Below are 27,432 nucleotides of genomic sequence, written 5' to 3' on the forward strand. Positions count from 1 at the left end.
TGTATCTCAGTAACAGTCATAGTAACAGGATATTTTAGTAACTGTATCTTAGTAACAGTCATAGTAACAGGATATTTTAGTAACTATCTTAGTAACAGTCATAGTAACAGGCTGTCTATCAGTAACTGTATTTCAGTAACAGTCATAGTAACAGGATATTTTAGTAACCATCTCAGTAACAGTCATAGTAACAGGATATTTTAGTAACTGTATCTTAGTAACAGTCATAGTAACATGATATTTTAGTAACTATCTCAGTAACAGTCATAGTAACAGGATATTTTAGTAACTGTATCTTAGTAACAGTCATAGTAACAGGATATTTTAGTAACTATCTCAGTAACAGTCATAGTAACAGGATATTTTAGTAACTGTATCTTAGTAACAGTCATAGTAACAGGATATTTTAGTAACTATCTCAGTAACAGTCAGTAACAGGATATTTTAGTAACTGTATCTTAGTAACAGTCATAGTAACAGGCTATATCAGTAACTGTATCTCAGAAGCCATGAGATCTGTCGATTTGCCCTTGAGCAAGGCACTTAACCCTAATGGCTCCAGGGTTGCTGTTGATAACGGGTGACCCTGGCAGTTACCCCACTCTCCGTTGGGATATGCAAAAAACACATTTCCAATTCACACACAATACACGCTTGTACATGTATGTAACACGACAAATATTATCTCCCACCAAATGATGACTTATTATACGATGTCCTGGCCAAGCGGATTTGGAACTGACACTGTCGGCGTGGTAACCTGAGAATTAAGACGACCCTTAGCACCAGCTGCTCCTCGCCCCCCAGCCCCCTAAAACCACACACGCGCAAGCTCACAGTATTTGTTGCTATTAGCAGCGGACGCCGTCTACGTCCAGTCCATAATTAGCACCACTTCAAAGCTGAACCCTACCCAACACGCCAGGGTGATAATTGAGGCCGGCTGCCTGGTCCGGACACGGGCCTGGTTTGGACAGAGGGATAACCACCCTCCCTCTGGAGGCTAAGGGGGACATATTTCTCCTCCCAGCCCAAGGCGGCGGTTCACCGTGATCGGCCTTGTTTTGGCTGACTTGCTGACCTCCTTGGAGCTGCCGAGTTGTGGTGGTAGTGATTTTGGCATAGGGGGGGGGGGGGGGTCCGGTCTGATCGTACACATGTGGAGCTATAGGGATAGTGTGTCCTGTCCACGGGCCCCACAGTCAGTATGTTTGTCACAGGTTCTGCGGCCTCACAAACCAGCCCCCCCCCCAGCCATAACATCCTGCTATCCGCCGCCTTGAAGGCTCCGTCACATACACTTGTGTGCACAATTATTAGGCAAGTTGTATGTTTTGAGGATGAATTGTATTATTGAACAACTACAGTGCTCTCGGTCAATCCAAAATGTTAATAAACCTCAAACCTGAATATTTAACAAAGTAAAAGTGAGGTTTTGGCTTTCTTTGGAGAATATCAATGTGTGCGCAATTATTGGAAACTATTAGTGTGCAGAATTATTATGCAACTAAATTAAAAAAAGAAAGTTCCCCATCTCACTTGTTTATTTTCATCTGTTAAAGTGAGAATAATAAACAAACTCAACGTTTACAAATAAACATTTCTGACATAAAAAAAAAAAAAAATCTGTGACCAATATAGCCACCCTTCTTTTCAATAACAGTCATCTGCCTTCCATCCATGGAGTCTGTCAGTTTCTTGATCTGTTGACGATCAACTTTTTGTGCATCAGCAATCACAGCCTCCCAGACACTGGTCAGAGAAGTGTCCTGTTTTCCTTCACTGTAAATCGACCGTTTAAGAAGGGACCACAAGTTCTCAATAGGGTTTAGGTCAGGTGAGGAAGGGGGGCCATGTCATTATTCTTTCATCTTTAAGGCCTTTACTGGCTAGCCACGCAGTGGAGCACTTCGATACATGCGATGGAGCACTGTCCTGCATAAAAATCATGGTCTTCTTGAAAGATGCAGACTTTTTCCTGTACCACTGCTTGAAGAAAGTGTCTTCTAAAAACTAGCAGTAAGTTTGGGAGTTGAGTTTGAGTCCATCTTCAACCCAAAAAGGTCCAACTAGCTCATCTTTAATACCACCAGCCCATACCAGTACCTCACCTCCACCTTGCTGGCGTCTGAGTCGAAGTGAAGCTCCGTGCCCGTTACTGATCCAGCCACGGGCCCATCCATCTGGTCCGTCAAGAGTCACTCATCTCATCAGTCCATAAAACCTTTTGAAAAATCTGTCTTCAGACATTTCTTGGCACAGTCTTGACGTTTCAACTTATTTGTCTTGTTCAGTGGTGGTCGGGTTTCAGCCTTCCTTACCTTGGCCATGTCTCTGAGCACTGAACACATTGTACTTCTGGGCACTCGAGGTAGGTTGCAGTTCTGGAATATGACAGCACTGGAGGATAATGGGTTCCTGGTAGCTTCACGTTTGATTCTTCTCAAATCTTTGGAAGTTAATTTGCGTCTTTTTTTTCTCAACACAGTCCTTGCGACCCTGTTGACTATTTGCAACAAAACGTTTGATGGTTCTGTGATCACGCCCCAATATCTTAGCAATTTCAAGAGTGCTGCATCCCTCTGAAATACTTTTTACAATTTTTGACTTTTCAGAGTCAGTTAAATCTATTTTTTTTTGGGCCCATTTTACCTGAGGAAAAGAAGCTGCCTAATAATTATACACACCTTGATATAGGGTGTTGATCTCCTTAGGCCACACCCTCCCTCATTACACAAATACACATCACCTGATATGCTTAAATCCAATAAGCATTCCAGTTTATACAGCTTGGAGTTGGGAAATATGCATAAAAATGATGATATGGTCAAAATACTGACTTGCCTAATAATTGTGCCCACAGTGTAGAGGAACTTTTTTGTAAGACCAAAGCAGCCCCCTGTAGGCTATATAGGATACTGGCATCCCATCACTTAGGATCAGTCTATATGCAGAGGGGGACTATTGAGTTTTTCTTCCAGTAAGTGAATCTGCTTGCAGTGGAGAAGAGGTCTTTTAGTTTCTGCTTGTTGCTTTTCAAGTTCTCTTCTTCAGTCAGTCATTCAGACCTCGTCCTGAAAGCCCCTCACATATGATATAGTGATTGGAACCTGAGAATGGAAGGCAATATTACGTTTCCTGCATGAAAAACTTTAGATAATGGACTTGCACCAGGAAGAGGACAAATTTAAAGGGTAGTCTCCCGTTCAATGACGGGATACCACCCTTACGCCCTACTGCAAAAGAATAACATTTGGAGTGAATGATTTGTCTCGAGCTTGGCCTAGGCCAGTGTTTCCCAAACCTTCCAACAGTACAAACAATCCTGGACAAGCACACCTGATTTCAACTTGTCAACTAATCATCAAGCCCTCAATGAGCTGAGTCGGGTGTGCTTGTCCAGGGCTACAACAAAAATGTGTACTGTTGGGAGTACAGGAGGACCAGGGTTGGGAAACACTGTTGGGGGTACTGGAGAACCAGGGTTGGGAAACACTGAGCTAGGCCTATGTACTCTGTCTCTCACATTCTAACCTGTGTTCGCCACTTTACGAGCCGCAGAGATCTTTACATTTCCTGTCCGTTTGGACCAGATCTGTAATTTCTATCAGAAAGAGTATCTGTAGGCCATCTTGTCATGGAGTTGTTAAACACGGGGCCAGTTGAAACGACAGGCAGCTGTAGGCCTGTAGGCTGTACGTCAGTAACCTATGGGGAGAAGGGATCGTTCAGCTGTGGATCAGTCCAAGCAAGGGTTGTAAATTCCAGTAACTTTCTGATTTTTTTATTCTTCTCAAAAATGCCAGTTGAAGGATTCCCAGAATCTGCAGGAAGGGACTCCTCCAACAACCGGGGTTTCTGGGGGGGCTAGCCGGAGGGGAGTAGAAAGTGGGCATGGGCATATTAAATTATTTTACTGTTCGTATATTGTTAAAGATTTTCGTATATATGGATAGTAAAAAAAAAAAAATAGCTTGACTTTCGACCAATCAGAATGATGCAAATGCCCATGGCTGAGGTAAACAGCGGAAATGTTGCTTTTCTCCAGTAGTTTGGCTAACAGCTCTAGATAGAGTCTTGGTGGTTCCAAATTTCTTCCATTTAAGAATGATGGAGGCCACTGTGTTCTTGGGGACCTTCAATGCTGCAGAAATTTTTTTGGTACCCTTCCCCAGATCTGTGCCTCGACACAATCCTGTCTTCGACCTCATGGCTTGGTTTTTGTTCTGACATGCACTGTCAACTGTGGGACCTTATATAGACCGGTGTGTGTGCCTTTCCAAATCATGTCCAATCAATTTAATTTACCACAGGTGGACTCCAATCAAGTTGTAGAATAATCTCAAGGATGATCAATGGAAACAAGATGCACCTGAGCCCAATTTCGAGTATCATAGCAAAGGGTCTGAATACTTATGTAAATGAGGTTTTTCAGTTTAAAAAAAATAAATTAGCAAAAATTTGTAAACCTGTTTTTGCGTTGTCATTATGGGGTATTGTGTTTATTACATTGAGAGTAAGGCTGTAACGTAACAAAATGTGGAAAAAGTAAAGGGGTCTGAATACTTTCCGAATGCACAAATATTTGTCTTCCACACAGAACGCACTACAAGTAAAATCAAATGTTATTGGTCACATGCGCTCAATACAACAGGTGTAGACTTTACAGTGAAATGCTGACTGACGAGCCCATTCCCAACAACGCAGAGTTAAAAAGGAAGACAAATATTTGCTAAATAAAAAAGGAAATAGTAACACAATAAAAACAATAATGAGGCTATATACAGGAAGTACCAGTACTGAGTCAATGTGCAGGGGTACCAGTACTGAGTCAATGTGCAGGAGTACAGGTACTGAGTCAATGTGCAGGAGTACAGGTACTGAGTCAATGTGCAGGGGTACCAGTACTGAGTCAATGTGCAGGGGTACCGGTACTGAGTCAATGTGCAGGGGTACCGGTACTGAGTCAATGTGCAGGAGTACCGGTACTGAGTCAATGTGCAGGGGTACCGGTACTGAGTCAATGTGCAGGGGTACCGGTACTGAGTCAATGTGCAGGGGTACCGGTACTGAGTCAATGTGCAGGGGTACCGGTACTGAGTCAATGTGCAGGGGTACCGGTACTGAGTCAATGTGCAGGGGTAGCAGGTAGTTGAGGTAATTGCCAAGCAGGTGCCATACCAGGCGGTGATGCAGCCAGTCAAGATGCTCTAAGTGGTGCAGCTGTATAACTTTTTGAGGATCTGAGGGCCCCATGCCAAATCATTTCAGCCTCGTGACGGGGAAGAGGCGTTGTCGTGCCCTCTTCACGACCGTGTTGGTGCGTTTGGACCATGATGGGTCCTTAGTGATGTGGACACCGAGGAACTTAAAGCTCTTGACCTGCTCCACTACAGCCCCGTCGATGTGAGCAACACAATGCTACAAGGCAAACGCAGCGTTCCATTGGAAATGAATGTACTTCTGGTGTACCAACACGCAACGACGCTGTTTGTCTGATCGAGACCTAAATGCACTAGCTCAACGCACCGTTAAAGAAACTACATTAAAACATTTTTTAAAAATTAAATTAAGAATTTCAAATGTCATGGTACAGTATATCCTTGTAGGTAATAATGTTACAAGGATAATTTAATTTAGTGTTTTTAAAATGGGCCTACTTTTATTCTCTTTTAATTCAAGTAATTAAACTTAAAGTCCATTTAAGATATCCGGATATTCGATTAACTGTGCCCATCCCTAAAAGCCCAAGGTTCATTAACACAGTGGGTTAATTTGAGCTTAGTTCCCAGTTCTCAAATGTTTATCTAAAAAATTTAAAATCACATTGCACGCCTCAGGAAAAAGGGTCTAGATAGCTAGGTAGCTGGTGGGTTTGTATTCCGGGGCTACAGCGTGAAATCCCAGAGGCGCTACCGACTCTCTCTCGTTACCTCCACTGCTCAACAGGCCCTTGTCGAGGACCAGACCAGGTCCTGTTCACAACATAACTTACACAGCTTGCCTGCCTCTGCTTTCTGCCTCTGCTGCTATGCTCAGTTACAGTCAGACTCCCAAACCTTTTTTCCCCCTTCTTGTTGACTGAAATCTCCCACCCATGTAGTAAAGCTTCCGGTGGCTCCACGCCAGCCAGCCTCCCAGCGGCCCCACGCTAGCCAGCCTCCCAGCGCCACCAGCCAGCCAGTCTCCCAGCTGCCCCACGCCAGCCAGCCAGCCAGTCTCCCAGCGGCCCCACGCCAGCCAGCCAGCCTGTCTCCCAGCTGCCCCACGCCAGCCAGCCAGCCAGTCTCCCAGCTGCCCCACGCCAGCCAGCCAGCCAGTCTCCCAGCGGCCCCACGCCAGCCAGCCAGCCTGTCTCCCAGCGGCCCCACGCCAGCCAGCCAGCCTGTCTCCCAGCGGCCCCACGCCAGCCAGTCAGTCTCCCAGCTGCCCACGCCAGCTAGCCAGTCAGTCTCCCAGCTGCCCCACGCCAGCCAGTCAGTCTTCCAGCTGCCCCACGCCAGCCAGTCAGTCAGTCTCCCAGCTGCCCCACGCCAGCCAGCCAGTCAGCCTCCCAGCTGCCCCACTCCAGCCAGTCAGTCTTCCAGCTGCCCCACACCACCAGCCTCCCAGCTGCCCACGCCAGCCAGCCAGTCAGTCTCCCAGCGGCCCCACGCCAGCCAGCCAGCCTGTCTCCCAGCGGCCCCACGCCAGCCAGCCAGCCTGTCTCCCAGCGGCCCCACGCCAGCCAGTCAGTCTCCCAGCTGCCCCACACCACCAGCCTCCCAGCTGCCCCACTCCAGCCAGCCAGTCTCCCAGCTGCCCCACACCACCAGCCTCCCAATCACTCTTTATCCTCCAAGGAGCCTCAGCCTCCGAGGTGTCAGAAATATGGACAGGCTTTCATGTGACAGACTTTGCCAGTCCTTTCTTTCTCCCCTCTCTTAAGCCTGCATGGTGCTCTGTTAGCTCTGCCTGCAGAGCCAGGTATTATAGGGGGGTCTGTGAATAGTGTCAAACTTCATAGTTCTCATTTTGCTTCCTGTACATGGCAGAAGAAAAGTGCTCTCTCTCCTTGTGGGTTTTCCCTTTGCGCCGGCCCCTCTCTAGTCCTCCTGGGAACAGACCACATTCCAGCCACAATCAGACTCTTTGTGACTGAGGCATCATCGTACCATACTCTGTTTCCCTCCTAGCTTCTTTACTAATGTATGCAATAATAAAACGTCTAGAAATGTTGTTTTGCTGCATGAGAATGAGATGATGCTACTGCTCTATGTTTTACGTGTATTCATAAAGCACCTTTGTGCTAGTTGCCCTGGATCGTGCATCATTTATGGTTTCATCTTGGCGACGCTAGCTAGATACATCTGGAGAGAGTATTGCTGCTATTGTGGTCCGCAGGCTGTGGTGTTTTCTCTAACATATGAAGTACGCTTATGACCATAGTCTGCTTGGTTAATCCCATGTCTAACCCTACCAGTCAAAAGGTTGGACACCTAGTCATTAAAGTTTTTTTTTTTTGTATTATTAAAAAATGTTCCATTGTAGAATAATAGTGAAGACATCAAAACTATGAAATAACACATGTGGAATCATGTTGTAAACAAAAAATGGTTAAACAAATCCAAATATCAAATATTCTCTCAACCAGCTTCACCTGGAATGCTTTTCCAACAGTCTTGAAGGAGTTCCCACATATGCTGAGCACTTCTTGACTGCTTTTCCTTCACTCTGCGGTCCGACTCATCCCAAACCATCTCAATTGGGTTGAGGTCAGGGGATTGTGGAGGCCAGGTCATCTGATGTAGCACTCCATCACTCTCCTTCTTGGTAAAATAGCCCTTACACAGCGTAGAGGTTTGTTGGTTCATTGTCCTGTTGAAAAACAAATGATAGTCCGACTAAGCCCTAACCAGATGGGATGGCGTATTGCTTTAGAATGCTGTGGTAGCCATGCTGGTTAAGTGTGCCTTGAATTCTAAATAAATCAGACAGTGTCACCAGCAAAGCACCCCACACCATAACACCACCTACATGCTTTAAGGTGGGAATACACATGCAGAGATCATCCGTTCACCCACACCGCGCCTCACAAAGACACGACGGTTGGAACCAAAAATCTCAAATTTGGACTCCAGACCAAAGGACACATTTCCACCGGTCTAATGCCTATTGCTCGTGTTTCTTGGCCCAAGCAGGTCTCTTCTTCTTATTGGTGTCCTTTATTAGTGGTTTCTTTGCAGCAATTCGACCATGAAGGCCTGATTCACACAGTCCCCTCTGAACAGATGATGTTGAGATGTGTCTGTTACTTGAACTCTGTGAAGCATTTATTTGGGCTGCAGTTTCTGAAGTTGATAACTCTAATGAATTGATCCTCTGCAGCAGAGGTAACTCTGGGTCTTCCATTCCTGTGGCGGTCCTCATGAGAGCCAGTTTCATCATAGCGCTTGATGGTTTTTGCTACTGCACTTGAAGAAACGTTCAAAGTTCTTGAAATGTTCCGTGTTGACTGACATGTCTTAAAGTAATGATGGACTGTCGTTTCTCTTTGCATATTTGAGCTGTTCTTACCATAATATGGACTTGGTCTTTTACCAAATAGGGCTATCTTCTGTATACCACCCCTACCTTGTCACAACACAACTGATTGGCTCAAACGCATTAAGAAGGAAAGAAATTACATAAATTAACTTTTAAGAAGGCACACCTGTTAATTGAAATGCATTCCAGGTGACTACCTCATGAAGCTGGTTGAGAGAATGCCAAGAGTGTGCAAAGCTGTCATCAAGGCAACGGGTGGCTATTTGAAGAATCTCAAATATAAAATGTATTTGGATTTGTTTAACACTTTTTTTGGTTACTACATGATTCCATATGTGTTATTTCATAGTTTTGATGTCTTCACTATTATTCTACAATGTAGAAAATAGTAAAAATAAAGAAAAACCCTTGAATGAGTAGGTGTGTCCAAACGTTTGTATGTGTCAGAGACGGACCGTCATGCATAGGGTTGCAAAATTCCCCGTTTTTTTTTTTTTTTACAGAAATCCAGGTTGTAAAATTCCTGGAATTACAAGGAAATGCGAGAATCTTCCATCCACGATTTCTGGAAAACCAGGGTACCGGAAAGATACCAGAATGTTGCAAGTCTAATCCTTGATTCCAAGATGGCATAGCAGTGCGGTCGTGTTTTCTGTAGTGTCCTCATGTAAATAGCTGTTTTTTTGTCTTTTTCGTATATATTTCTCAATCTCACTTTCCATCCTAAATATACTTTCCTGCAACCCGCTTCGCCCAATCTGGAACAGATTCTGTTGTTTCTTCATACATTTTTATCCAGAACCTCTGGCTGAAACTAGCCAGCTAACTAGCTACTTGCTATTAGCCACCGTTAGCGGTCTTCACCACTGTCCGTGGCAGTGGCCTGCACTACCTACCAGCCAGCTCTAGCCTGGACAATTGTCGGCCAGTCTGCACATCATGCTATCGAGCCAGAGCATATCGGATTTTCTGCCGGAATCACTGGACCTTAACACCGGATCATCGCAACTAGTTAGCTGCAACCAAATGGCTGTTGTCGTTGTTGGCTAATCACCACTGTCCTGAAGCTAACCCCAGTTAGCCTTGAGCTAGCCTCGAGCCAAGCCCATCTCCCGGCTATCTACCTCTCTGTCAACCGGACGGGACCTCCTAGTGTTGACACGGAGCCCCGCCGATCCATCACGACTGGTCTGCCGACGTAATCGTCTGATGTGGTTTCAACAGGCTTCCCGTTGCGACGACCATGAAGATCCATCTGCTAGCCCCGGCCCGCTAGCACACGCAATCAACAGCCGTGCCTGTAGCGTAGCAGCCACTGAACTGCTCCTGGACTTACTTATTGCTGTTCACTGGACCTTATGATCACTCAGCTACACAGCTGATGCCTGCTGGACTGTTCCTTTATACGGTACCCCATCCTGTTTAGCCTCAGCTCAAACTTACGTCGCCATTACCAGCTGTTGTCTTAGCTCTCCCGAATAACACCTGTGACTGCTTTATGCCTCTCTCCCATGTCAATATGCCTTGCCTATTGCTGTTTCGGTTAGTTCTAACTGTACTTTTTCAATGTAGAGCCCACAGTCCTGCTCAACCTGTCTCAGATAGATCCTTTGTCCCACCCCCCATACACGCGGAGACCGGCTCAATCGGTGCCTCCAGTGATGCTATCTCTTTCATCGTTAACCAATGCTTAGGTTTACCTCCACTGTACTCATATCCTTCCATATCCTTGTCTGTACATAATGTCCTGAATCTATTCTACAACGCCCGGAAATCTGCCCCTTTTTTTCTCTGTACCCAACGCACTAGAAGACCAGTTATTAAAGCCTTTAGCCGTATCCTTATTCTACTCCTCCTCTGTTCCTCTATTGATGTAGAGGTCAACCCAGGCCCTGCAGCCCCCAGTATCACTCCTACTCCCCAGGCGCTATCATTTGTTGACTTCTGTAACCGCAAAAGCCTTGCATGTGTTAACATCAGAAGCCTCCTCCCTAAGTTTGAGTTATTCACTGCGTTAGCACACTCCGCCAACCCTGATGTTCTAGCAGTGTCTGAATCCTGGCTTAGGAAGGCCACCAAAGATTCTGAAATTTCCATTCCCAACCACAACATTTTCCGTCTAGATAGAACTGCCAAAGGGGGTGGAGTTGCAATCTACTGTAGAGAGAGCCTGCAGAGCTCTATCATACTATCCAGGTCTGTGCCCAAACAGTTTGAGCTTCTACTTCTAAATATCCACCTTTCCAGAAATAAGTCTCTCACTGTTGCCGCTTGCTACAGACCCCCCTCAGCCCCCAGCTGTGCCCTGAACACCATATGTGAATTGATTGACCCCATCTATCCTCAGAGTTCGTATTACTTGGTGACCTAAACTGGGACATGCTTAACACCCCGGCCATCCTACAATCTAAACTAGATGCCCTCAATCTCACACAAATGATCAAGGAACCTACCAGGTACAACCCTAAATCCGTTAACATGGGCACCCTCATAGATATCATGCTGACAAATTTACCCTCTAAATACACCTCCGCTGTCTTCAACCAGGATCTCAGCGATCACTGCCTCATTACCTGCGTCCGTAATGTGTCCGCTGTCAAACGACCACCGCTCATCACAGTCAAACGCTCCCTAAAACACTTCAGTGAGCAGGCCTTTCTAATTGACCTGGCCCAGGTATCCTGGATGAATAATGACCTCATTCCGTCAGTAGATGATGCCTGGTTGTTCTTTAAAAGTGCTTTCCTCTTCATCTTAAATAAACATGCCCCATTCAAAATATACAGAACTAAGAACAGATATAGCCCCTGGTTCACCCTAGACTTGACTGCCCTTGACCAGCACAAAAACATCCTGTGGCGTACTGCATTAGCATCGAACAGCCCCTGCGATATGCAACTTTTCAGGGAAGTCATGAACCAATATACACAATCAGTTAGGAAAGCAAAGGCTAGCTTTTTCAAACAGAAATTTGCATCCTGTATCACTAACTCCAAAAAGTTTTGGGACACTGTAAAGTCCATGGAGAATAAGAGCACCTCCTCCCAGCTGCCCACTACACTGAGGCTAGGAAACACTGTCACTACCGATAAATCTACGATAATTGAAAATTTCAACAAGCATTTTGCTACGGCTGGCCATGCTTTCCACCTGGCTACCACTACCCCGGCCACCAGCTCTGCACCCTCCGCTGAAACTTGCCCCTGGTCATGGGTGTACCTCAGCCACACTCAAGGTCCTAAACGATATAATAACCGCGATCGATAAAAGACAGTACTGTGCAGCCGTCTTCATCAACCTGGCCAAGGCTTTTGACTCTATCAATCACCGCATTCTTATTGGCAGACTAATAGCCTCGTTTCACAAGTGACTGCCTCGCCTAGTTCATCAACTACTTCTCAGAGTTCAATGTGTCAAATCGGAGGGCCTGTTGTCTGGACCTCTGGCAGTCTCTGTAGGGGTGCCACAGGGTTCAATTCTTGCCGACTCTTTTCTCCGTGTATATCAATGATGCCGCTCTTGCTGCTGGTGACTCTCAGATCCACCTCTACGCAGACGACACCATTATGTATACATCTGGCCCTTCATTGGACACTGTGTTAACAAACCTACAAATGAGCTTCAACACTCCTTTCGTGGCCTCCAACTGCTCTTAAACGCTAGTAAAACTAAATGCATGCTCTTCAATCGAACGCTGCTTGCACCCGCCTGCCTGACTAGAATCACTACTCTCGGTGGGGTCTGACTTAAAATATGTGGACAAATACCTAGGTGTCTGGTTAGACCGTAAACTCTCCTTCCAGACTCACATTAAGCATCTCCAATCCGAAGTTAAATCTAGAATCGGCTTCCTATTTCGCAACAAAGCCTCCTTCACTCATGCTGCTAAACATGCCCTCGTAAAACTGACTATCCTACCAATCCTTGACTTCGGCGATGTCATTTACAAAATAGCTTCCAACACTCTACTCAGCAAATTGGATGTAGTCTATCACAGTGCCATCCGTTTGCAAATCCCCGCATTATCTTAGCTCATTGGTCACCATAGCAACACCCACCCGTAGTATGCGTTCCAGCAGGTATATCTCACTGGTCATCCCCAAAGCCAACACCTCCTTTGGTCGCCATTCCTTCCATTCTCTGCTGCAAATGACTGGAACGAACTGCAAAAATCTCTGAAGCTGGAGACACTTATCTCCCTCACTGTCTTTAAGCATCAGTTGTCAGAGCAGCTTACCGATCACTGCACCTGTACACAGCCCATCTGAAATTAGCCCACCCAACTACCTCAGCCCCATATTATTATTTACGTTGTTATTTATTTTGCTCATTTGCACCCCAGTATCTCTATTTGCATCTATCACTCCAGTGTTAATACTAAATTGTAATTATTTTGCACTATGGCCTATTTATTGCCTTACCTCCATAACTTACTACATTTGCACACACTGTATATAGATTTTCTATTGTGTTATTGACTGTACGTTTTGTTTACCCCATATGTAACTCTGTGTTGTTTTTATCGCACTGCTTTGCTTTATCTTGGCCAGGTCGCAGTTGTAAATGAGAACTTGTTCTCAACTGGCTTTCCTGGTTAAATAAAGGTGAAATAAATAAAATAAAACATAATAATAATAATTTTAAAAAAATGTGTCTGGGAGAGATATCGTCATGCATTATCTCTGATGGAGATGTTTCTCGGATGGACCAGGAGGAGTACTCACTCCCCTCTCCTCTTTCTCGGATGGACCAGGAGGAGTACTCACTCCCCTCTCCTCTTTCTCGGATGGACCAGGAGGAGTACTCACTCCCCTCTCCTCTTGGGCCACAACAAGACCATAGAACAACTGCTGTTGGATCAGTGTCCTGGGGTGTAATCATTATGCAGATTCTATTGCAAAATGTTTTGCAACAAACCGTTTACTCCAAATTTAGGTTCCCCCTTGTTTCGTTCTGTTTGGTTCTGAAACGGTAAACGGTTTCCTTAATGAATACACCCATGGTCCAACCACATTTGTAATTGATGTCTCCACTCCAATCAACTTTAAATATGAACACCATTTGGGACCAGGGCTCATTCCTTTCTCCGCTTTGACCACAAAGAGACCACAGAACAACCGCCCAGTGTCCCTGTCCAACCCAAATGGCACCCTAATCCCTATATCCCTGGTCAAAAGTAGTGCACTATAAAGGCGGTAGTGTACCATTTGGGAGGGAACCTGTAATTGATCCGTCTTCACTCCAATATGTACAGTTTATTTTTTATTTTTTTTATAAACCATCTGTACTAATGTACTGTTGCTCTGTCTGTCCTTAGTTGTGCCAGTTGTTCACGCGTGTATCTGCCCTCCATTAGAATGGTCCCGCCTGATCTCACCTGCCTTCCGTCCTTGAGGACATGTACTCCAATGTTAGAGCGGTCACTTGAATATCTTGTCAATATAATTGATAGTATTTGGCTGTAACCAGTTAGCTGTGCTCTCAGTTAGCATAACTCTGCTGCTGGCTTTTGTGTGTTCATGCAAAAGACCGCCTTTTATACAAATCAACTGGCAGATGACAGACAATGATGAAAATGTGATTCTTTGAAGTTGTAATGGCCATTGAAATGTGTGAAATTCTTGTATTGAATGGGGAGCGCCCTGGAAAGCCCTCCAATCTTGGGTGGCTGTGGTCCGGCGTGCTGGGAGGTTTGTCTGAGTTTTGTCGCCGACTTCCCATCGCTTGTTTGCTAATTCCCAGAAGAATTGGACCTGGTTCTCTATAGGGTGCTGAATGGGCTCCGGTTGAACCAGGAATATGCATATATTATAAAATATAATAAAAGGGTTTCCTCCGTTTCCTCCTCTCCTGCACCACCAGGGATCAGGCTAGTGGCGCTCAAGTTCATTGTTCCATTTAGGTCAAGGTTTATTGACTAGGCTAGTTGTCTATTTAATATGTATTTATTATATCCATTTTGAGCTAGGCAACGTGCAACCGCGATTTGCAGATTTGGATAAGTTTGTTTGACTCTGGGATATTATGTTCCATTTTTCAAATGAATATATATATATATATATATATATATATATATTTTTTTTTTTATCTGAAAACTGTCTGAAACTGAGTGAAACAGGGAGGTACTATTTCTTGTTGAATAAGAAATGCTTGTTTTTGTAACTTGACCCATGATGTGAGCTGTTGGCCGTATTCCTGATAGGATCATAATTCTAACATAATGTGTGTTAGCCAAGCAGGTATTAGGAATCAAAGTCTCAACAGAGTTCAAGTCTGTTTTTAATAGTGACATATTTGGGCTTCATGCCCTTTAGGTCGGAAATATGTGATGGATGCCAGTTTTTTATTTTTATTTTTTTATTGTAGCACAACCTTTTGAGCACAGTGATTCATTTTTCGCAAGTAGTTAACTGTTTCGGTAAAGTCTGTTTTTCAAGTTGTTTCCAGTATGCAGCAAGACTAAAGTATTTTGTGGGGTTGCCCAACTAGCCTGATCTCCAATGGAAAATCTAGGAATGAAGCATCCAGTCACACTGTTTAACCCAGTCTCCCAGGTGGAGTAGCCTAGTCGGAAGGTTCCCAAAACGGTCTGCTTCGTGACCCACTAATTGAGGTGACTGAGTCGAGACCCACCGTAAGGGTTGAGTGGTGAAAAAAAATGGATGCTGACCAAAGAATACGATAAAAATGGTTTAATAAAAATACCCTTTTACTTCAAAACATCAAACTTTATTAAAATGTCATGAACAGTCAAAATCATGTTTTTCATGAAATTATATGATATTTGGATAAAACCAGATCAAAGTATGAAAATGACTGTTGCTTCTACATTGATAAAGTTTGATCATAAAGTACTGCTCCCCTCCCCTACGTCAAACACTTGGATTCAGGAGGCGGATTATTAAAGGAAAATTCCACCCAAAATCCATCTTTTTGGTATTTGTTTCATTAGTCCATTGTTGACATAGTCCCAAAATGTTTTGCTTGTCAGAATTTTTTTTTTTTAAAGATATGTAACTTTCAAAATACAGAAATCAACGTGATGCAATTTGCTTCATATGATGCAAAACCCAGCATCATACGGGGATGATTTCTGTATTTTGAAAATGATCAATCTTAACTTGATTTCTGACAAGCAAAACATTTTGGCACTATGTCAACAATGGACTAATGAAACAAATACCAAAAAGATGGATTTCGGGTGGAATTTTCCTTTAAGGGGATAGGGTGACATCACCCCAACTCATTTTAATACATCAATGGTAACATTATATTCCCTGACCTAATTTAAATAAGTACCGCCTTGTAACCGCATGTTTTGCAGAGGGGAGTGGTTTATATAGCTAGATAGCTACTCTACTGGTGCCAACATCTGACTGTAGGGTGTCAGCAAATATAATTAAAAGTTGACCCTATTCATCTATGGCAAAGATACTTTTATGTTTCCCCTTTCATCTGTGTCTGGTGTTAGCTAGTTACTGGCTAGCTAGGTCTTCATCTGTGTCTGGTGTTAGCTAGTTACTGGCTAGCTAGGTCTTCATCTGTCTGGTGTTAGCTAGTTACTGGCTAGCTAGGTCATCATCTGTCTGGTGTTAGCTAGTTACTGGCTAGCTAGGTCTTCATCTGTCTGGTGTTAGCTAGTTACTGGCTAGCTAGGTCTTCATCTGTCTGGTGTTAGCTAGTTACTGGCTAGCTAGGTCTTCATCTGTCTGGTGTTAGCTAGTTACTGGCTAGCTAGCTCTTCATCTGTCTGGTGTTAGCTAGTTACTGGCTAGCTAGGTCTCCATCTGTCTGGTGTTACTGGCTAGCTAGGTCTCCATCTGTGTCTGGTGTTAGCTAGTTACTGGCTAGCTAGGTCTTCATCTGTCTGGTGTTAGCTAGTTACTGGCTAGCTAGGTCTTCATCGGTGTCTGGTGTTAGCTAGTTACTGGCTAGCTAGGTCTTCATCTGTCTGGTGTTAGCTAGTTACTGGCTAGCTAGGTCTCCATCTGTGTCTGGTGTTAGCTAGTTACTGGCTAGCTAGGTCTCCATCTGTGTCTGGTGTTAGCTAGTTACTGGCTAGCTAGGTCTTCATCTGTCTGGTGTTAGCTAGTTACTGGCTAGCTAGGTCTCCATCTGTGTCTGGTGTTAGCTAGTTACTGGCTAGCTAGGTCTTCATCGGTGTCTGGTGTTAGCTAGTTACTGGCTAGCTAGGTCTTCATCTGTGTCTGGTGTTAGCTAGTTACTGGCTAGCTAGGTCTTCATCTGTGTCTGGTGTTAGCTAGTTGTGAACCGCCACAAATGGGAGATGTGTGTGTGTGTGTGTGTGTATGTATGTATGTATATATATATATATATATATATATATATATATATATATATATATATATATATATATATATATATATATATATATATATATATATATATATACATCATTGATGCAATTTCAATGTTTTTGTTTTGTGTATCACCAAATTTGCTTAAAGATTTTACTGCAGCACTGCTCACTGCATCCATGTTTCTTGACATAGGCGTTTCAAAGAGCTGTCAGTCAAGGCAAGGTCATGCATGTAAGCTCCCCGCCCACTCAGCCGGTCTTTTCAAACTTCCTGGTAGTTAGCCATGAGAGAAAGAAATCCTCAACATTTTTGAAAAACATTTCCTATCTCCCCAAAAATATTATGGGTGATATTTTAGGCACTCAAAAAATGATATTTTACATGGGAATCAGAATGACCGTTTGGGATCTTTTTAAGGTTTGAGGATGAGCTATTGTGGCCAATTTTAAGGATTTGACTGTATAATAATGTAATTATTTGTATCAATGGACAAAGAATTCCAAGTGTGACCCATCTGAATCCATGCTGTTGTTTTGGTGATGGGTTTGTGACCCTACGGCGGTACGGTCTGATACACACAGACCCAACCTGAAGCCTCAGATGGACAGAGCACTGGCATGGCAGGCAGTCATACCTTGAATTAGTTCACTGGTGACGTTAGAAAAACATGGTGCAGCTGCCGAATCAAACGCCAGTGGTGGAGGAGGGGGATCGGACTCTGTGTTATGCAGTCAGTCATTTACTACAACTGGGTCAATTAGTTATGATTTTGTTCATCATACTTTCTGGGAAGTATTTGTGGCGTCTGTGGTGTGTTTTGTTCTCTCTGGACCTATACACACTTTCATGTATGTTTTTGTCGATAAGGGGACTGCAGTGACCCATTTCAATCTCCACCAAAGTTGTGTTTCCACGTCAAATTGACTCGTTGCGTATAAAAGGCTGTGTTTGATGACGTAATCACATACAAATTAAATGTTGCAGTTAAATTGACCAAATAAAACATTTAAGTTAATTTTTTGGTTTCCATCGCATTTTCAACTCTACTGATGGATTTCTCACAAAAAAAAAGTGTGTTATACACAGTGTAGAAAACATTAAATACACCTTCTCTTTCCATGACAGTTTTCACCTGGATTCACCTGGTCAGTCCTCTTCAAACAGTGTAGATGAAGGGGAGGAGACAGGTGGTTAAAGAAGGGATTTTTAAGCCTTGAGACAATTGAGACATGGCTTGTTGTGTGCCATTCAGAGGGTGAATGGGAAAGACAAAAGATTTAAGTGCCTTTGAACGGGGTATGGTAGTAGGTGCCAGGCGCACCGGTTTGAGTGTGTCAAGAACTGCATCGCTGCAGGGTTTTTCATGCTCAACAGTTTCCTGTGTGTATCAAGAATGGTCCACCACCCAAAGGACATCCAGCCAACTTGACACAACTGTGGGAAGCATTGGAGTCAACATGAGCCACCATCCCTGTGGAACGCTTTCGACACCTTCTAGAGTCCATGCCCCGACGAATTGAGGCTGTTCTGAGGGCAAAAGGGGGGGGGGGGGTGCAACTCAATATTAGGAAGGTGTTCTTAATGTTTTGTTCGCTCTGTCTGTATTGGCACGTGCGCTGTAGCCAACAGTTTGCAGATACAATGCGGGTATAGCCTACTATATGATGTGATTATTATGGACAAAACAGCAAATTTATTCGTATTTGTCAAACAGCAGCCAAGCATTGATCATGTCACCAGAATAAGACTGTCAAAATGTATTGGAAAGGAGCATCAAGCTCCATCACCTTGCACTTTCACCACTCTGAAGTTCATAACTTATTTCATCTGTAGACTAATAAACTGCATGGTTTCCCAACGAGTCGTAGTGTGAGGACCACACAACATATCATCGCGTGACTCCACGTTTACTTCGATATAATGATTATTATGTCAATATTTATTTGCGCGATCCACCACCGCGATTTACCGACACAAAAAGATCCCACCTTGTCTAGCGTATTTTGTTTTGTTGACGTTTGGAAAGTTTTTACCGACAGGTTTTCTGTTTCCATCAGTTCTGTCATGACATTTATTTTATCCGACATGTACTTTACTCTCATAAAAAGGTTGGAAGGAAACGTGGCTATTGGTCCACCTAACGGAATGATATGTTAAAAGGATCCTGACAGCAGTTAGCAGCCAGGGGAGGAAAAGACAAATAAGGCTGATAATTCATTTGATATTGGTATAAAATTTGCATTGACATGTAATGGACTCCGTAATATGTCAAGAAATATTTTTTACATGCACATTCTTTTCAATCGTCACAAACTTTTCGGTCATTAAGTCAAGTGTTGGTCAAAGTTTTTGAAAATTGCAATAATGCTGTAATCACTAAAATAAGTGATATTCAGGTCATCCGTTTACATTATTAACGATTTAGGCCTAAATTAATTTCCCCAACCACACAGTGTAGCCGTATCATTCTAGGCCTCATTCATTAGGCGCCAAACTGAAGTAGAACATAATGAAACCAGGAGCTGCTTGTTTTTTTCTTGTTTTTTCTGTTGCAAAACATTTTGATACGGTTTGCGCAAATGAATACAACCCTAATGCGTAGGGGTGTAACGGATCACCAAACCCACGGCTCGGTACGCATTGTGGTTTTGGGCTCACTGTTCAGTTTCGGTACAACGGGAAAATGTAAATGCCATTCTCAATATTCAGCATTCACAATGTTCCTGGCATTGTCTGTTGTGACATCATTGTTATGTTAGGCCTCTCCAGTTTCTGCGATTGTAACCATGTGGGAGGTGGGAATTTACCAGTTGATAAGTCGTAAATACCAGTCGGATGCATTCATGTGATTTGAACTGGTTGAGAAATGCCGATCGGATTATGGCCAACAAGCTGTGTCAACCATGAACTAAAAGTACAGCTATCATGCTACCAAACAACGGTAAATGACAAAACACAATGGAAAAATACTTTGGACTACCTTAAACGATATCATGGGCAGGAAACCCAATTCATCTCCATCGTTCATTGAAGTTAATGGGTCATTTATAACAAAACCTTTCGATATTGCCCATCATTTCAATTACTATTTCACTAGTAAAGTGGAAAAACTCAGAAGTGAAATGACAACATTGAACAGTGAAACATTTTTATATATATTATCTAATAATGAAAGACTGTATTGCCCCCAATTTGCCATATCTTTAACCAAAGCCCAAAGGAGTGTGTCCACAGGCGTGGAAGGAGTAAAAAGTACATTATTTTCTTTAGGAATTTAAAAGTAGAGTAAAAATATGAATAGTAAAGTACAGATACCCCCAAAAACCACTTAAGTAAAATTACTTCAAAGTACTACTTAAGTACTTTACACCACTGGTTTTAGGTAATTTTTTGCGTGTTTAACTAGCTGGCTAGCTAGATTTACTACAATTCACATACCTAGCTGATAATTATGAAGTAAAACGTTTTATTTGTGTTTATCTTGTTTTGTCTATTGTTGCCATTGTCCTGGCTGGAGGAAGGTTCAGGGAATGGGGAGGTGTGGTGTGAGGTAATACAGTAGGGGGAGTGTGAGGTAATACAGTAGGGGGGGAGTGTGAGGTAATAGTGGTTGGAGTGTGAGGTAATACAGTAGGGGGGGAGTGTGAGGTAATACAGTAGGGGGGGAGTGAGGTAATACAGTAGGGGGAGAGTGTGAGGTAATACAGTAGGGGGGGAGTGTGAGGTAATACAGTAGGGGGGGAGTGTGAGGTAATACAGTAGGGGGGGAGTGTGAGGTAATACAGTAGGGGGGGAGTGTGAGGTAATACAGTAGGGGGGAGTGTGAGGTAATACAGTGGGGGGGGAGTGTGAGGTAATACTGTGGGGGGGAGTGTGAGGTAATACAGTAGGGGGGGGAGCGTGAGGTAATACAGTAGGGGGGGAGCGTGAGGTAATAGTGGTTGGAGTGTGAGGTAATACAGTAGGGGGAGTGTGAGGTAATACAGTAGGGGGGAGTGTGAGGTAATACAGTAGGGGGGGAGTGTGAGGTAATACAGTAGGGTGGAGTGTGAGGTAATACAGTAGGGGGGAGTGTGAGGTAATACAGTAGGGGGGAGTGTGAGGTAATACAGTGGGGGGGAGTGTGAGGTAATACAGTAGGGGGGGAGTGTGAGGTAATAGTGGTTGGAGTGTGAGGTAATACAGTAGGGGGGGAGTGTGAGGTAATACAGTAGGGGGGAGTGTGAGGTAATACAGTGGGGGGGGAGTGTGAGGTAATAGTGGTTGGAGTGTGAGGTAATACAGTAGGGGGGAGTGTGAGGTAATACAGTGGGGGGGAGTGTGAGGTAATACAGTAGGGGGGGAGTATGAGGTAATACAGTAGGGGGGAGTGTGAGGTAATACAGTAGGGGGGAGTGTGAGGTAATACAGTAGGGGGGGAGTGTGAGGTAATACAGTAGGGGGGGAGTGTGAGGTAATACAGTAGGGGGGAGTGTGAGGTAATACAGTAGGGGGGAGTGTGAGGTAATACAGTAGGGGGGGAGTGTGAGGTAATACAGTAGGGGGGGAGTGTGAGGTAATACAGTAGGGGGGGAGTGTGAGGTAATACAGTAGGGGGGAGTGTGAGGTAATACAGTAGGGGGGGAGTGTGAGGTAATACAGTAGGGGGGAGTGTGAGGTAATACAGTGGGGGGGAGTGTGAGGTAATACAGTAGGGGGGGAGTGTGAGGTAATACAGTAGGGGGGGAGTGTGAGGTAATACAGTAGGGGGGAGTGTGAGGTAATACAGTAGGGGGGGAGTGTGAGGTACTACAGTAGGGGGGGAGTGTGAGGTAATACAGTAGGGGGGGAGTGTGAGGTAATACAGTAGGGGAAGGTGTGAGGTAATACAGTAGGGGGGGAGTGTGAGGTAATACAGTAGGGGGGAGTGTGAGGTAATACAGTAGGGGCGAGTGTGAGGTAATACAGTAGGGGGGAGTGTGAGGTAATACAGTAGGGGGGCAGTGTGAGGTAATACAGTAGGGGGGGAGTGTGAGGTAATACAGTAGGGGGGCAGTGTGAGGTAATACAGTAGGGGGGAGTGTGAGGTAATACAGTAGGGGGGGAGTGTGAGGTAATACAGTAGGGGGGCAGTGTGAGGTAATACAGTAGGGGGGAGTGTGAGGTAATACAGTAGGGGGGCAGTGTGAGGTAATACTGTGGGGGGGAGTGTGAGGTAATACAGTAGGGGGGAGTGTGAGGTAATACAGTAGGGGGGCAGTGTGAGGTAATACAGTAGGGGGGGAGTGTGAGGTAATACAGTAGGGGGGCAGTGTGAGGTAATACAGTAGGGGGGAGTGTGAGGTAATACAGTAGGGGGGGAGTGTGAGGTAATACAGTAGGGGGGCAGTGTGAGGTAATACAGTAGGGGGGAGTGTGAGGTAATACAGTAGGGGGGCAGTGTGAGGTAATACTGTGGGGGGGAGTGTGAGGTAATACAGTAGGGGGGAGTGTGAGGTAATACAGTAGGGGGGAGTGTGAGGTAATACAGTAGGGGGGAGTGTGAGGTAATACAGTAGGGGGGCAGTGTGAGGTAATACTGTGGGGGGGAGTGTGAGGTAATACAGTAGGGGGGAGTGTGAGGTAATACAGTAGGGGGGAGTGTGAGGTAATACAGTAGGGGGGAGTGTGAGGTAATACAGTAGGGGGGCAGTGTGAGGTACTACAGTAGGGGGGGTGAGTGCCTCTCAAATGTAATGTTTTTTGTGTTCTTCACACTCTCTCGTCTTTACGAGAATGCACTCGGAGCATGAGTGTTTCACGCAGTGGTATGCATACTGAGAAACACCCAGTGTAGCTGCTGCTTCTGCAAAAGCTAATGGGGATCCAAATAAACAAACATGCTTGTAAAGAAATTATAATTCAAAACCCACAAAAGTAGATTGCCTTTTTTATAAATGTTTTGTTGCATTTAACTGCCGAAAATGCTGTTATAGAGGCCATTCCCTTAGTAGATGACGTCAGAGGTCACCGTGTGGGAGAAGTGGGTGCTCAGGATGATAGACTAGTTTCCCTCTAGTAATTACCAGATGGAGGGGCGGTGAAGTGGATTTATTCCAGTCGTATGTGGTAAACTCCCACTTCACACTTGGTCATGGACGCACAATGACACACTGCCTCCTTCAGTGCCAGATGTGCACTTGTGACTTGTTGGTGTGGGGGGGGGTGGGGTTACAGGTAGGGCTGTGGCGGTCATGACATTTTGTCAGCCGGTTAATGTCATACAAATGACTGCATACAAGCCACTGAACATCTACATAAAAAAAAAAAAAAAGTCTAACAAATCCATTTAATATACACATCACAAATCTATTTTATGTTAGGCAGGTCTAAAGAAACATAATATGAAGGAAATGTATTTCAGACGGACAGGATGAGTCGGCCTACTGTATGTTATCTATGTGCCATATAACGGCTAGTTCATTTAGCAGACAGGATATGCTAATGTCCCGTGCCATGATTCATCTGGCAGCGTCTAATTATCAGTAATAATAATAATGATCTAACTCTCATCTGTAGCATGGTACGTCTCCCACTCCAGGGTAATGTGGTGGGCGGTTCACTGTTAACTAAGCGCAACACAGGGTTCATTGGCCAATTCATTGAAGACTTCGGCTTTGGCTTGCTTATATAGATAGTGGGTGCTTCCTGTTTTCTGAACTGGGTGCAAGAGGGTAGTTCGTAACGTGGCTCCTGCATTTTCATGAGGTGCTGAAACCCCCCTATTCTCAACCACCTAGAATGGGCGCATATCCGCGGCGATAAACCAACGACTGTTAAAAAATATAAACACAGCCTACCTATCGCTCTTGTAATGTCTTTGTCCCGGTCCGAATCAGCTACCAAGGGCTGCTTGAATGCAGAGGGGAGATGATGTGGTGTTGTTAATTTTGCGTTTCTGTCTTGCTCCGGTATACTGGGGTTGATGTCGGTGTAAACGTGTTTGAGGTGTTGGCAGCTGCATAGGCTATTCTCGTACTGTTAATGTTCTATCCACTGCTCTCTGTCCATCGCCGTTTTGTAATCTACTGGGAAGCCAAAATGTTACAATTCTAGTTTATCCGACCCCACCCACTCGTCATCGTACAGAACTAGTTCCCGGCTGCACCTCAGAAAATGACAGTTTGAAATGCACCTTTTTAAGATTAGAATTTTGATTACAACGTGCGAATAGGCTTCAGTTGTTTTAATGGAATAGCATGAAATGTTTTTTTCAGCTCAGATTTACTTGAGGCATACAACGCAGTGTATTCATAGCCTATACAGTGAGGGGGGAAAAAGTATTTGATCCCCTGCTGATTTTGTACGTTTGCCCACTGGCAAAGACATGATCAGTCTATAATTTTAATGATATGTTTATTTGAACAGTGAGAGACAGAATAACAACAAAAAAATCCAGAAAAACGCATGTTATAAATTGATTTGCATTTTAATGAATAAGTATTTGACCCCTCTGCAAAACATGACTTAGTACTTGGTGGCAAAACCCTTGTTGGTAATCACAGAGGTCAGACGTTTCTTGTAGTTGGCCACCAGGTTTGCACACATCTCAGGAGGGATTTTGTTCCACTCCTCTTTGCAGATCTTCTCCAAGTCATTAAGGTTTCAAGGCTGACGTTTGGCAACTCGAACCTTCAGCTCCCTCCACAGATTTTCTATGGGATTAAGGTCTGGAGACTGGCTAGGCCACTCCAGGACCTTAATGTGCTTCTTCTTGAGCCACTCCTTTGTTGCCTTGGCCGTGTGTTTTGGGTCATTGTCATGCTGGAATACCCATCCACGACCCATTTTCAATGCCCTGGCTGAGGGAAGGAGGTTCTCACCCAAGATTTGACGGTACATGGTCCCGTCCATCGTCCCTTTGATGCGGTGTAGTTGTCCTGTCCCCTTAGCAGAAAAACAACCCAAAGCATAATGTTTCCACCTCCATGTTTGACGGTGGGAGTGGTGTTCTTGGGGTCATAGGCAGCATTCCTCCTCCTCCAAACACGGCGAGTTGAGTTGATGCCAAAGAGCTCGATTTTGGTCTCATCTGACCACAACGCTTTCACCCAGTTCTCCTCTGAATCATTCAGATGTTCATTGGCAAACTTCAGAAGGGCCTGTCTATGTGCTTTCTTGAGCAGGGGGACCTTGCGGGCGCTGCAGGATTTCAGTCCTTCACGGCGTAGTGTGTTACCAATTGTTTTCTTGGTGACTATGGTCCCAGCTGCCTTGAGATCATTGACAAGATCCTCCCGTGTAGTTCTGGGCTGATTCCTCACCGTTCTCATGATCATTGCAACTCCACGAGGTGAGAACTTGCATGGAGCCCCAGGCCGAGGGAGACTGACAGTTATTTTGTGTTTCTTCCATTTGCGAATAATCGAACCAACTGTTGTCACCTTCTCACCAAGCTGCTTGGCGATGGTCTTGTAGCCCATTCCAGCCTTGTGTAGGTCTACAATCTTGTCCCTGACATCCTTGGAGAGCTCTTTGGTCTTGGTCATGGTGGAGAGTTTGGAATCTGATTGATTGATTGCTTCTGTGGACAGGTGTCTTTTATACAGGTAACAAACTGAGATTAGGAGCACTCCCTTTAAGCGTGTGCTCCTAATCTCAGCTCGTTACCTGTATAAAAGACACCTGGGAGCCAGAAATCTTTCTGATTGAGAGGGGGTCAAATACTTATTTCCCTCATTAAAATGCAAATCAATTTATAACATTTTTGACATGAGTTTTTCTGTTGTTATTCTGTCTCTCACTGTTCAAATAAACCTACCATTACAATTATAGACTGATCATGTCTTTGTCAGTGGGCAAACGTACAAAATCAGCAGGGGATCAAATACTTTTTTTCCTTCACTGTAGGCCTATTGTATTATTTAGTTTTGTTTTAATGTATTCATTGGTGTTGATGAATATGATTACCATTACACCGCTACTAATTCCTGACTGTTCTCCTCCTCAGGACATCTCCTCTCTGACTGGGGTTCTCCTCCTCAGGACATCTCCTCTCTGACTGGGGTTCTCCTCCTCAGGACATCTCCTCTCTGACTGGGGTTCTGTTCTCCTCCTCAGGACATCTCCTCTCTGACTGGGGTTCTGTTCTCCTCCTCAGGACATCTCCTCTCTGACTGGGGTTCTGTTCTCCTCCTCAGGACATCTCCTCTCTGACTGGGGTTCTGTTCTCCTCCTCAGGACATCTCCTCTCTGACTGGGGTTCTGTTCTCCTCCTCAGGACATCTCCTCTCTGACTGGGGTTCTGTTCTCCTCCTCAGGACATCTCCTCTCTGACTGGGGTTCTGTTCTCCTCCTCAGGACATCTCCTCTCTGACTGGGGTTCTGTTCTCCTCCTCAGGACATCTCCTCTCTGACTGGGGTTCTGTTCTCCTCCTCAGGACATCTCCTCTCTGACTGGGGTTCTGTTCTCCTCCTCAGGACATCTCCTCTCTGACTGGGGTTCTCCTCCTCAGGACATCTCCTCTCTGACTGGGGTTCTGTTCTCCTCCTCAGGACATCTCCTCTCTGACTGGGGTTCTCCTCCTCAGGACATCTCCTCTCTGACTGGGGTTCTGTTTTGTTCTCCTCCTCAGGACATCTCCTCTCTGACCGGGGTTCCTGACGAACACATAAAGACCCGCAAGGTGCACATCTTTGTGCCAGCCCGCACGGCCATGCAGTCAGGAGCCCACGGCACCAAGAAGTGGAAGATGGACTTTGACACCCGGGAGCGCTGGGAAAACCCTCTGATGGGATGGGCCTCCACGTAAGAGACACACACACACACACACACACACACACACACACACACACACACACACACACACACACACACACACACACACACATTAAATACTTGTTTCCAAGGGCGGCAATCAGAATCACTACTCCTAGACATTCAGAACGTCTCATGTGCCATGCATGCAGCATGGACAGCCTAGGCAGCATACCGACCATCAGGTTACTGGAGCTGGCGTCTTTGGAGTGGTTGCTGCCTGTCTTGAGGGTTCACAGCAAAATAGAATGTGAGGTTCGGATTTGAGGAGGATAGACTGATCCTAGATCTATACTTCAGGATGACGTCTGTCTGACTGTCTCTCTCTCTGCCTCCCACACACATTACAAAGAGACAATTCAAAACAAAAACAACAACAACACTAACTCGCCATGTTAAAGGATTTGTGAGGTTTTAGCTTTGGCAGCGTTTGGGAAATGGCTAACTGATATCTCTGTCTACGTCAGACTAATGCAAAGACAGAGGCATATGTTGGCTTGAGTTTTAAACCGATTTTCCATACAAGGCAGACAGTACAAAGGCAAAGCAGACTGGTAGACAGGACAAAGCAGGCAGACACCAAGGGTAATGCTAACATCTCAGACCACTAATGCTAGCTAATGCTAACATCTAAGACCGCTAATGCTAGCTAATGCTAACATCTCAGACCGCTAATGCTAACATCTCAGACCGCTAATGCTAGCTAATGCTAACATCTCAGACCGCTAATGCTAGCTAATGCTAACATCTCAGACCGCTAATGCTAACATCTCAGACCACTAATGCTAGCTAATGCTAACATCTCAGACC

At 44.7% G+C, this 27,432-nt stretch overlaps 1 protein-coding gene across 1 annotated transcript in view; it reads left to right on the forward strand.

Moving 5' to 3' along the window:
- LOC311144689 (NADH dehydrogenase [ubiquinone] iron-sulfur protein 4, mitochondrial-like) overlaps nt 1-27,432 on the forward strand; it is a 48,484-nt gene that overhangs the window by 15,423 nt on the left and 5,629 nt on the right. Inside the window, exon 3 of the mRNA XM_084180772.1 lies at nt 26,441-26,613. Coding sequence (XP_084036898.1) covers nt 26,441-26,613 — 173 coding nt within the window. The remainder of the gene's footprint in view (nt 1-26,440; nt 26,614-27,432) is intronic.

This window comes from Coregonus lavaretus (assembly GCF_964263955.1).
Source record: "Coregonus lavaretus genome assembly, chromosome: 17".
NCBI classification, from domain to species: Eukaryota; Metazoa; Chordata; class Actinopteri; order Salmoniformes; family Salmonidae; genus Coregonus; species Coregonus lavaretus.